Raw genomic sequence first — 12700 nt, 5'->3', positions numbered from 1 at the left:
AAGTGGATCATTTCTGGACAAACATTTGAAAAGGGCCCAAGAGGTCTTGAGCCTTTTTTTAGAAACGTTGCTGTTGAGCCCTTCTTAGCCCGCCCACGCAAACAAACACAACTATCAGAAAGATTGGCGTTAGCTCTTCCTGATAGTGGTATACTCCACTGCACTGTGACGTCACGCATCTATTTTGACAGGTACTGGTCCTGTTGTTTACAGTTTAGACTTAGTACTTTTTTCGAATCATTCTTAATTTCGTGAAAGTTTGCTGCGAGGAGAGGTCAAATCCACTACGGATACCCACGGATCGTATTATTCTATCTTCCTACCGTGGAAAATCGTCACCATCAGCATGCTGGTGATAGAAATGCGAAGTTGAAAAAATGATGGAAAAAACGACTAAGTCCGAAACGTAAACAACAGGACCAGCAGCTGTCAAATAAGTGAGGTTAGGCTCATTATATGCAGCGCTCTATTGGTGAGCGTGATCGAGTTGAATTGGGCTCAACAGCGTCTTGCAAAGCCAATGTTTACCAATGTCGATGTGCCCTTTTGAAATGTTTGTCCAGATTTGTCAATATAAAGCATAAATGCTTGAATATGTTGAATGTTTTCGCACCATTGCTTCCTTTTACACGGAGAAAACGAAGTACTCAAAAATAAGTTTTTTTTATACTCAAAATTAAGTAAAGACGGTCGAACTGAATAGTTGGGTGATTTTCGTTTTGACAAATACGTACATTTAACTCAACTTTTGAGTTGTGTAATGAAAACTCAAATTTGAGTAAAAATATACTTGTTTTGTTTATTGCGCTCTTAATCACAAAATTTTATTATTTTGTACTTGTGTATTATACGAGTTACTAAAAATAACAAAAAATCCCAGATTGTTACCTTTATGAATATTACTGAAGTATTGAGCGTTTTTAAAATGTTTCTAATATTGCAATCTAACCGATAAATTTGATAAAGTATGTAAATCGACCATCAATTTGCCAAACACTTTAAAAACACAAAGTTGAGTAGAAATAACTCAACGTTTGGCATTTAGACAGCGTTCTTGCCGTTGAGTAGTTTAAACTCAATTTTGGATGAAAAAATGTGCCATCCATTTTGAAATCTCAGCACTAGTCATTCGTAGTCTGTTTTCGTCGGTGTTAGACGGAATGGGAGGAAAATTACAATTTTATTTCTTTTTATTCCCAAATCTGGTCAAATAAACTGTTTCTGACGTCGTTGTATACAAAGCTCCGATAGCTAGCTAGAAAATGTTCTGAATTTATCAAAGGTAAGGTATACTGGAGAGTTTGATGTGTCGAAAAAATAATTTTCAATGATTCCTTCATTTTTTTTTTCCTTCAGTTTAATAGACTTGGGCCTACGATTGTTTTTGGTGCCGGATTATCGGAATTAAGACGGACTAAAAAGCTATTGCGCTGTTACCTCCCGTTCTAAATAGTGAGTGTCGTTCCTGCCAGTCGCCATACACAATGAAAAAACGGGAAAACCGTTCCATCGGTTGTTGCCGTTCCAGCCACCCATCCACCATCATCACCTAGCAAATGTTTCCGGATAAAGGTCTGATGTTCATAGGCATTCCCGGTAAACGATTTCCGGAATGGACAAGCGGATTACAGTGAATGTGATTTAAATATGATGACATAAATTAAAAGAAAAATGTGATTATGATGTTAACGTAAAATAAAATATAGGATTGAATTCTGTTTCTTTTCATCATTTAAAACCATGACCATTTTGACTATTTCTCCATTTGCATTTCGTTTCGAATGAGAAACTACCCATTTTTGAGTTTTTTTTTACTCAATGTAACATTGAGTGAAAATCACCCACTGATATAATTCAATACAGCTACTCAAATTTGAGTACTAGGCAACTTACTCAAATTTGGGGTAACGCACGAACGTGCCGAGTTGGGTCAAAAGAACCCAAATTTGAGTACTTCGTTTTCTCCGTGTAGGTTATATTCTTATGCCCACACTGATACTATTGCAAAACTGGTACTACACGTACACTAACACAAGCAAACTTGTTAGCTGCAAAAAGTAATTAATTTCAAAATTGTTTCCCATCAATCAAAAATCCATTGTATCTCTACCTTAAATCGAATTCTATTATTTTTTTCGACACATGGTGAGCACTTCAGTTCTAATTGAATGAATCACAATGAAAAATATGTGATTTTTATAAATAAATACAAATATATTGGACATGGTACACTTACCCCTACTTTTTAATGGGGTGGGGTAAGTGGATCAAGAATTATTATCATTTATTGGCAGACTGCTTACGAAAATTTTATTAAGCTTCAATATCCGCAAATGTTGTTTTCCTTTATTTTCTTCCATTCCCAGCTTGAATTAGTCAAATTGACCATAGAAAATTTGAATTAATCCACCTAAAAGTTTTTTTTTAACATTTCTGGCATAAAAAAAATTAAAAGAATAATAATTTCAAAATGTACACGAAACTTTTCGTGTTTTATCTAAGTTGAGTTGTAAAGGAGCAAAATATACTAATTCTCCAATTGAACGCTTAGTATCGTACCTTATTTGACCATAGAAATTGTTCTAGACAGATGATACACATATGTTCCTAAATAAAATAGAAGTATTTCAGTTTGTTATTCCAAAGTAAAAGTAACTAATATTTTTAAACTAAGAGTGTTTTTCGAAAATATCGTTAGGAATTATCCAACAATACTTCTGTATAACGTATGCATTTTCTCCAAATTTTTCTAGAGTCAATGTTTTTTTTGTTAGATTTAGTATGAACTAATACATACATACTTTTTATTATATTTTGATTAAATAAAGGAACTTTTTTAATTTTAAAGTATTATAATGCCACATTACTAGCACTAATAACAAGAACAAGAGTAATATCATTTTTATCATACATAATCACACCACATTTGTTTCGAGAACAGATCTTTTTAATTGGTGATCCACTTACCCCACCAAGTGGATCATTTGGCGCAAATTTTTAAGTCTCTCATACTCAATACATAACAATCAGAAAAATAAAAATAAATGACGATTTGAAGTATAATAGTCCCTCATTTGTTATCCACAGAAAAAAAGTTTGAATTACATTATTCACCTTAGCTGTACATAACAATGAAGTTAATTATTGATTTTTCTGTATCCACTTACCCCACGGTACCTTATATAAGAGTTTTTCATGAGCCTGGAATTATTTCTTAAGACCTGGAAAAAACCTGGAAATATCAGGGAATTTCATTTCAGTAAACGAGTAAACACTCTGATATACCTTATTTGTTGAAAATTTTGCGTACTTTCATAAAATCGGGTCGAAAAACATTCAAAAAGTTTATTTAGACCATATTGAAAAATCAACCTTATTTTAAAAAATCATTATGACCCAAAAAAGACTTTTTTTCATTCTATTTTAACATATAAAAAAAAATCAGAAATACGATTTTTGAGAAAATTGATTTTTAAGCTTTATTTTCGATATATAAAAAATTACAACATTTTTTTTACAGTGTATATTTTTTTTTCCAGATAGTCCCAACAATAACCTAAAACTTTGCTGAAGACTCCAAACTGATCGGACAAACCGTTTCTAAGTTATATTATAATGACCGAAAATTGAAAATTATATCATAATTTTGTATTAAAATCTCTGTATCTTTAAAACGGTAAAAGTTAGCCTGATTTTTCCGTAAACCTTTTTTGTTGTAAATTTTGCGTACTTTCATAAAATCGAGTTGAAAAATATTTAAAAAGTTTATAATGACCATTTTCAAAAATTCACCTTTTTTCAAAATATCATAACTTTTTTGTCCATGATTTCTCCATCTTGACCCACTGTGCAAAAGACTTCATTTTTTGTCTACTTTAACATATAAAAAAATCAAGAATACGATTTTTGAGAAAATTGATTTTTAAGCTTTATTTCCGATACATAAAAAAATACAACATTTTTTTTACAGTGTATATTTTTTCCAGATAGTCCAAACAATAACCTAAAACTTTGCGGAAGGCACCAAACTGATCGGACAAATCGTTTCTAAGTTATATTTTTTTGAAAATTATTAAGGATTTTTTTATTAGGCCCTTCTCAAAAGTAAGGCTAGAGTCAAAATGGCGAGCCGATGATGCAAAAAGGCATTTTTGGGCATAAGAAAGCATGTGCAAAATTTCATCCAAATCAAAAAATATAAAAATGAAATTTGGGAAAAAAGTCGTCATTTTCTGTAAAACCGCTCGTATATAAAAGCAAATGTTGGGGAAAAGCATAGGGCAGTTTAAAAGTACTAGTTCTACCCCTATCGCTACTTACAACAAAAAGCCTCCTTATAGTATTGCATAAAGGAATCAATTAAAAAAACCAAAGCAATGGCTTAAAGATTTTGTAGATAATTTTCTTCGGGAAAATATCAATTATTATTTATAGTAATTATTTTCGTGAAAATACAAAATCGGCTGCAGGATGCACTGATCGACGTATGGCACGCCGCCGATACCTAATCCGTCGACGTTGTTACGTTGGTAAAACTAAATCGTCGCCAGCGTGGCGCGGCAGCGCACGTTTCTACTTATGACATTCGTCATAAGTGTAAATAACAACATTAAAAATTCTTCACAAATTCAAACGAGTCCCATAATCGCTTTTAGATATGCATCTTCTAAGCTCTCGTTTGCCCTTCGAACACATCTACCAACTCGATTTCCATTTTTATTTTTACTTGCAGGAGTGCAGTGGCTTTCCTCACCGACAATTTGAACGGCCACAACGACGCGGTGTTGGATCCATCCTCCTCGCCGGTAATAACCGTGATGGATATCGAACGGTTAGACGAATCCGACGAGGAGGTCAAACAGACCGTGGATCAGTACTACACGCAGCTGGAGATGCCGGCCGGGTCTTCCGGCGAAGACGACGACGGCGGTGATCTGACCACCGATCCGGAAAATGCCTTTTTCAGCAAGTATCTCAAACAGTACAAGATGGCAACGTTGCGGTAAGTCCTTTTCAAATGGTTTTGATATTTGTTTTATGTAGTGTAGCATGTTTTAAAATGTGTTTCCGTGTTTCATTTGTTCTTCACACCTTTGGATTTTCACTACAGTGCAATTGAATGTTTTCTGGTATGGTTTGAAAACTACTCTGATCGTTTCTGATACGAATGGTAATATCGTCGATTTGGGATAAAAGGTCGTCTGCGTCTTTTCCTTCTGCGGAAGAAATGTTGAAAAGAAACCCCCAGAGATCAATTCAAAATGGGGGCATGCCGAGTGCACCTCCTACCTACTTCGTCATTCTGTTTCTCGCCCAAGTGAGTGTGAATTAACTGTGAACCGCATCTTCTTGGGGTCCGAATTCCACTGGTCGTAGCGCAAAAAAATAATTATTCATCGTCGAACCGAATCCACATGGTTGAGCACGCCACACGTTTCTCTGTTGCGGGATTGAAATTTAACGGTTCCTTGGACGAACGGCGTGTGCCAGCATAGCATTTGCAGGGCTGGTAACAGGTCTCTTATTAGAGACAGTCACTGTTTTAGCTTGAAATGCTCTCAAGAATCCATTTTTGAAGTTTCTCCAGGGATTTATCTGGGAAAATCTCTACAAGGATTCCTAAAGTGATTTTCCCATCAATTTGTGTAGCCATTTCTCCAGAAAAATCTATATGGTTTCCTTTAAAAGTTGGAAGAAACCCTGAAGGAATTTTTGGGGTAATATCTGATGAAATACCTGGAGGAATCCCCGGAAGAAAATTTTGGATGCCCGTAACGAATATCTGTAGATATTTCAGGAGAAATCCCTGAAGGATTACTTAGAGTAATTTCTGATGAAATCCCTGGAGAAATTCAAGGGGTAATCTGTGCAGGAATTTGTAGAGAAATTCTTGGAAGAATTCCCGAAGGATATTTTGGACTATTTTCATAGAACGAATCTATGAAAAAAATCAAGGCGAATCCCTGGAGGATTATATGGAAAAGTTCTTAGAATAAATCATGTAGCAATTTTCCTAAAGGTATCCCTGGAGGAATTTCTAAAAGGAATAATCAATAAAGGCATTCCTGAAAACACTCCTCACGAAAACACTATTCCTCTAGCGATTTTCCTGTAGAAATGTCGCTACAGAAACTCCTGGAAGAATCTTTGGAGGAATCCCTAGAGAGACTCCTGACAACAATCCTTAAAGATTTGCTGAAGGTATTTCTAGACCCTTATAAGGTAGCAAACGAAAGTTCTTCCTGGACAAATCTCAGACAAAATCCCTGGAGAAATCGCTGTACGGATTATGGTAGAGATTATCTTGGAGAAATTTCTGATAAAATACTAGTAGTTATAATGAATCTTCGAGCTGTTTAGTAAAATACCTTTAACTAAATAAAAAAAAAGAATTTGATACTATACCATTTAATTTCTCTATAGTTTGTATCCTTTGACATATACGCAAATTTTGACCCCAACTGTAAGGACTTAGTCTATTGCAATTTCTGGGATTATCCTTAGAAATATTTTAGATTACATTTTTGAAGGTATCTTGGTCGAAAACCTTGTAGAGCTCCTTAGGAAGTCCGTAAAAGTGTCACCGAATGTAAAATCTAAACTTAATGCAAATACCTGAATTGATTTCAAAAGATTTTTTTCGAGAAAATAATGACCAAGTACATACAGTAAAACAAGCAGTAATGCTTGTCGTAGAGTTACGATAACTTCCCAATAAATGTCTTAAAAATACCTGTTCGATTTCTCTAAGGAATTCTTATAGGTTAAAACTCTTATCTTCTGCTCTTTCAGTTTTCTTTGTGTCTGTGCGGTCTCTCTTTGGACTCCTTTCTCAAGTCTCTTAAGTTACTATTTCAAAACCCTCAGTCGCTACCAGCCCTGCACTCATATGAAGAAGAGGATCCACTGACTGTCCACACACAATTTGAACAGTTATTACCCGTCAGTCAACCCAGCCCGCGTGGAACCAAACCGAGCTGTAAGGTTCGTGGGCATTTTTTTTCTACTGGAGATGGATGTTTACTTTTGCATACAAACTTACCAAACTAACATCGAAGCCGCACGCCGCAAGGGAAGAGGTGTCTTGCGTGGCCGATTGCCTCTGTCCCGAACATGGTGGACCAGAATAAACAAGTTCAATTATCTTCGATCAAATTGCGTGAAAATTAGCTATTGTGTGTAGTTTTAATGGGCTCACTCGTTGCTGATAATCGATTTCCGTGGGCCAGATTGTTCAGGTTCATGTGTGTGGACTTTAATGTTAAGAGAAATTTCGCAGCTAAGGCTTGGGGAGATGATAATAACGGTTGTCTCTGATCACATTCATTGTCCTGCTCTGTTTGAAATTTGGTGTACGGAGGTCTGTTTTTTAAGGGAATCTTCACTATCATTTCGATACACCTAGGGTCTTTGATGATGTCACTATTTCAAGTTAATTTGTTTCTATATCTCAATGTCTCGCGAGAAACTTAGACCGGTTGTATTAGAAACGATTACTGCTTCATTGTGAGTTCAAATGACAACATCGATAGGATGTACCATCAGTAAACCATATTCCGCCATAGTTTTCTGCCAAAATTTCATGCCGATTGCTCACAGGAAAAAAAAACGGCATGTTGAGCATTTCGTATGAAAATCGGCTTTCACTACTATTATTCTGAACACAACTGTATTGACTTCCTGTAAGAGCTAATGTTCCTCAATGCAGCTTTTCGGGACCAATATTATACAATATTTTCACATCTGACTTACCTGAGTTACCTCAGGGATGTCAACAATCTTTGTTTGCGGCTGTCACAGGCCTCTCCGCTAAATGACGAAACCTGCGTGTCATCTGTAGTAAATTACAAAAAAGTTTGGATAAATTTTCTTCATGCTTGTGAAAATGTTAGATTTCTCGTATACATCCAAAACTCTGCTTTAAACATTCCCACATAAACCAAAAGATCTTTTTTTTGAAACCTTCAAGTAGACATGTCAGATGAGAGGAGTTTTAATAATTTGGTCAGATGAAGTTTAGTATATAAGTCTAATGCTAGATAAAAATATAACTTTCAAATGTTGAAAATAAATCTGAAGCTTCCTCTTTGGTATAGTTCTAATGAGTTACCTACATAGAATGTTGAAACATTGGAACAAATGACGATTCAAATTAATAATATTTTTTTTGTATGGTATTCAGTTGGAGCTGCCTGACAGCTTAACTTGTCAAGGCTGAACCCTCGGTCTGGCTTTTGCCAAGTTTCCCCTCTACCAGGACCAATACTCAGACGGACTAGGCAATGGCGCCCATATAGGACAAACAAAACGAACTCTAGAAATAAGATTCAAAGAACATATTGCTGAGGAGTGATTCCAAGCAACAGCACCAAAATTTGGTAAATTTTTTAATTCATTTTTTTCTATTGAGCTGAAACTTTGCACAGTTTTCCAGTTCCATCTAAATCGTCATTTTCCGATATCAAATCTTCAAGTTGAGTCACGACTAACTTTTCAAAAGGGTGTATGTGAAAATGGTTTAAAAATATTCAAAAAGCTGCACAGCAAAAACGGTTCGTTCGATTGTTAGACAACTAAAGAAACAAAGTTAGACAACTAAATAAAGATTCCAAAAAAAAAATACACACAGTAAAAAAAATATTTTTTTTGCATTAAAAAACATATTTTTTGACACAAAAACTCAAATATCTCAAAACCCTATCGGAATACCAACGTAATTTTTTGAGGGAAAACGGTCCATTATATTAGCTATCTACCATAAAAATTTGGTGATGGTAAACAAAAAAGTTATGACATTTCAAACATGTCACAATTTTCACATTTAGTAGAAAAAAAAAAAAAAAATTTTCGGTGTAAATAATTACGGGAACCGCAGTTTGTTGCTGATTTTATTGTTAAGGGCCTTGCGTGAATTAAACAAGTCGTTTTCATGTATTCATTAGTATTACCGTCGTTGGGGGTGACAATGGGTCGAAAAGGGATGTGTACGATTTATTTATTGAATAACTATCGCAATTTAGCTCCAATAAACTTCAAATTTGGTGTGTATGTACTTTGATGGTACATTAACAACTGTTCAAAACATTAAAGAAAAATATTTATTCACAGCGGCACCACAAGTGAATGAAAAATGACCCAATCTCACCCCATAGAGGGGGTGACATTGGGTCATTGTAATTGAAATAACTTGTTTTTGATAATATGGTTGCAAAACCATTCACAGCTGAAGAATATTGATGAAATACGATGCAAACAAGATGAAAAGATATCTAAGATGTTTCACAAGTATGATAAACCCACTTAAAAGAACGATTATACCAAAAAATTGAAGAGCTATGAGAAAAAATATGTAAACACAACATTCATCGTCAAGTTTACATAAATTTTATATTTTTTTCCCTCGAATTGTCTTCAAAGTCTCATCCCCATTGCCATGAAGCCTATTGAGTTTCCTCAAAGGTGTACTGAAACAGCGATTATTTTAATTCTTCGCAAATAGTTAAATTTCGGAGCGACATTCCACGATCAATACATTTCAGGCAGATGTTGACGTTATAATCACGATATTTCAGTGTTCCAACTCATTTGTACTTCCAGGAGATGTTTCTATAATATGAAAACACTGATAGATAATTAAATTTAAAAAAAAAATATTTGATAAAATTTTACGATGTTGCTGGGCACGAAACACAGTTGCTGGATAGAGAAGTTGTCAAAATGCGTTGCATTGTTATTTAATGCACGGAATCCTCAAGTAGACTAGTTTGATGTTTCAGAGATGCTGTATTTAGAAAGAATAAACACATCTTAATGAAAAAGAGAACTACCGGCACCGTAAAATGTCAAAAAAGTGGACTTGCAATTTCATTTGCTGTCGTTCTTGCTTGACCCAATCTCACCCCCATTTTTGATGTTTTAGACACCGTACCGAAAAAAATGAAACTTTTGTTGAAAAATCAAATAGATTCCGGAAAATACGTGTAAAGTGTAATGAAAACACTTTAAACCTTCTACTAATATAACGGTAGAGGTTAAAGTACATGCGTGATACTTTGTACAGGAGAAATTTAATGTTGTAAATTTTATCTAATTTCAACATACAAGTTTATTGATGTAGTAAACAAAAACTACTATTTCCAAAAATGTATATTGTGATGAATTATGTGTAATAATATGTTCCCTAACATATGAATTATTATTTTAAGTAATATCACCGTTATTAGTTGAAATATTTCATAAATCATAATTTTCCGTTTTGACCCAATCTCACCCCCCAGACCCATTGTCACCCCCATCGACGGTATGTATATTATATGTATAAATATTATGTATATGTATAAATATTATATGTATATGTATATATGTATAAATTAAAATGAATTAACAGACGAAAATAAAATTTTTTTTACCAGGATATTTTTTTTTAGAGTATGATCGATGAGTTTCTAAATGTTATATATAAACTTTAAAAGTTTTGGATTTGGGTATGCGTTATGAGATCATGAAAACATTTTATTAATACTTATTTATTTATTTATTGTTATTCATTTTTTTCACAATATCGAACACAACATCATTATCAGTACAGTTCGAGTATAGTTTTGCTTTAATTTTGTTTTCTGACATCGGAATGAAACAGTGAAATTTTTGGGTTCCTTGGATCGTTTTCGCGTTATTATATTGCTCGCTGAGCTCTGATGCCGTTAATTCGTACTCTTCAGTAGTAGTAAAACAAAATGATAATTTTGTTAAATCTTCTTCTTTTCTGCGATTCGCCCAATCAAATAGTTCTTTTGCAGTTTTAATTGGATGCTCACGTTCTTTGGCTAAACTTGCTCTTGTGGCCATGCGCTTTATGGTTCCTCCAATAGCATCACAAGGACCTTTGCCATGTGACGTAGCAAAAAAATGCTATTCTGCATCAATTCCGTACTTTGATTTAAATTGACATAGGCTCGAAAAATTCTTACGGTTTTTGTACTGCGATGCTGCTCCATCAGACATGAAATATATCTTTCTGATTTCTTTATCCTTATCAACGCGTAAAAAGTTAATCATTTTGGCAATGAACAAATTTACAGATACTGAGTCGTGTCTTAAATCTTCGGAAATTACAATAAAACTAAAATGTTCAATTTGCGTACTTCCATTGAAATAAATAACGAATGGATGAATTGTAGCTTGTTGTTACGTTCCAGTGATGGGACTGCACTTCATCTTGCAATACAAAGCTATAGTTTGCAGAAAAATCACAAATGACTAAAAATTCACCATCTTGTAATGTATTTTTCGTATTTTTTAAAAAGCGGGATTGCTCTGTTTTAATAAAGTCGTGAGGAATTAAATTTTCTAATTTCAAGCAAAAAAATGACACAAACTCATCTACAGGTTTTACAATAGTTTCTAGGTCACACCTATCCGTGGTCACCCATTGCTCAAATGATAACTGATCAATATAATTTTCTTCAAACTCAGCGAATAAAGTATTTTCCAATGATGAAGAATCTGGACAATCCGAACAAGATCGTAGATAGCAATTTGATGTTGTATTTTCACACAAAAGACTACCAGTTAACATTTTAATATCCTTTGATAAATTGATTCTTTTCAAACTATGTAAGATTAGGTTAATATTTTCGTGTGTTGTGCACACACAAACATTATGTGTTCCTGAATTGGATAGAAGCTTGCATTGCCTTGGACGAAGGCTTGCAAATGAGGAAAAACCTACCTTAATATTTTCGTTAATTTCCTTGAAGCGTGTATACGCTTCTTTCAAAGTAGTCATCATTAATCGTTTTTGGATTGCTTGACGCTTTCCATCTTTTTTTACAGATACATAATCTTTTTGGCCAGGCATAGCTCTACTTACTTCATCGTCTTCAAAATATTGAATTATTTTTTCTTTTGTCTCATCTGTTAATGAAGTACTCGACCTAGCATTTTTGGTTGCAAGACAGTTATTTTTGAATTGTTTTGCCTCTTTTGCTGTATTTCTATTGGTTTTGAACTCATCAATGGCGTCTTGAATAGACCACGAGCTTGCCAGCATCGACAAAATCAATAATTTTTCTTTCCTTGTCGTGGCTAGATTCGAGAACCTTTCCTTCATATTCATAATTACCTCATCGTAGTCTGTATTTTCCACATCCTCAGGTCCTAATTTGAAGAGGTTTCTTCGTACAGTTTCGTTGATTTCACGGTATTTTTTCTCGGGATAATTGACGTACCGTAATCCGGGGTAACATTGATCATTTTTTTTAGTTTTTCCTCAAAAATTCATTTCACAATACAAATGTAACAAGTTTCATATTTTTAAAACAAGTACTGGCACCCACCGCTCCTAACTATGTACTTTATTTTGTTTTTCGAAAGATTTAAACATGTTTAAAAAAATGTTTTAAGTGATTTTTTGATTCAGCTGATATGGGGTAACATTGATCACCCAAGTAAACAACGTTCGCCAATATTGGAAATGTCGTTACTTACTAAAATCAGGGCCCCTGAAGCCGAATATGAAGACCAAACTCTTACAAGTCATTTACTTTTTGAGTTATTTCATAATTAAAAACACCTTGAACCGCGGAATACGCCTAAAAGTAGGCAATTTCCTCAGGAAACTCTACATTCGTAATAGTAATTAGTTAATGTTGCCTAATTGAATAAACTCATGAAAGATTTGACAACGGAATCGTTTTCG

General features: G+C 34.2%; 1 protein-coding gene across 1 annotated transcript in view; it reads left to right on the top strand.

Annotated features, from left to right (window-relative positions):
* The window catches only part of LOC5564327 (transcription factor SOX-3), a 96083-nt gene that overhangs the window by 16846 nt on the left and 66537 nt on the right, over window positions 1-12700 (top strand). Inside the window, exon 2 of the mRNA XM_001648604.2 lies at window positions 4733-5002. Coding sequence (XP_001648654.2) covers window positions 4733-5002 — 270 coding nt within the window. The remainder of the gene's footprint in view (window positions 1-4732; window positions 5003-12700) is intronic.

The sequence above is a fragment of the Aedes aegypti genome, chromosome 2, assembly GCF_002204515.2.
Source record: "Aedes aegypti strain LVP_AGWG chromosome 2, AaegL5.0 Primary Assembly, whole genome shotgun sequence".
Lineage (NCBI taxonomy): Eukaryota > Metazoa > Arthropoda > Insecta > Diptera > Culicidae > Aedes > Aedes aegypti.
This window is presented reverse-complemented; position numbering and strand designations above follow the sequence as displayed.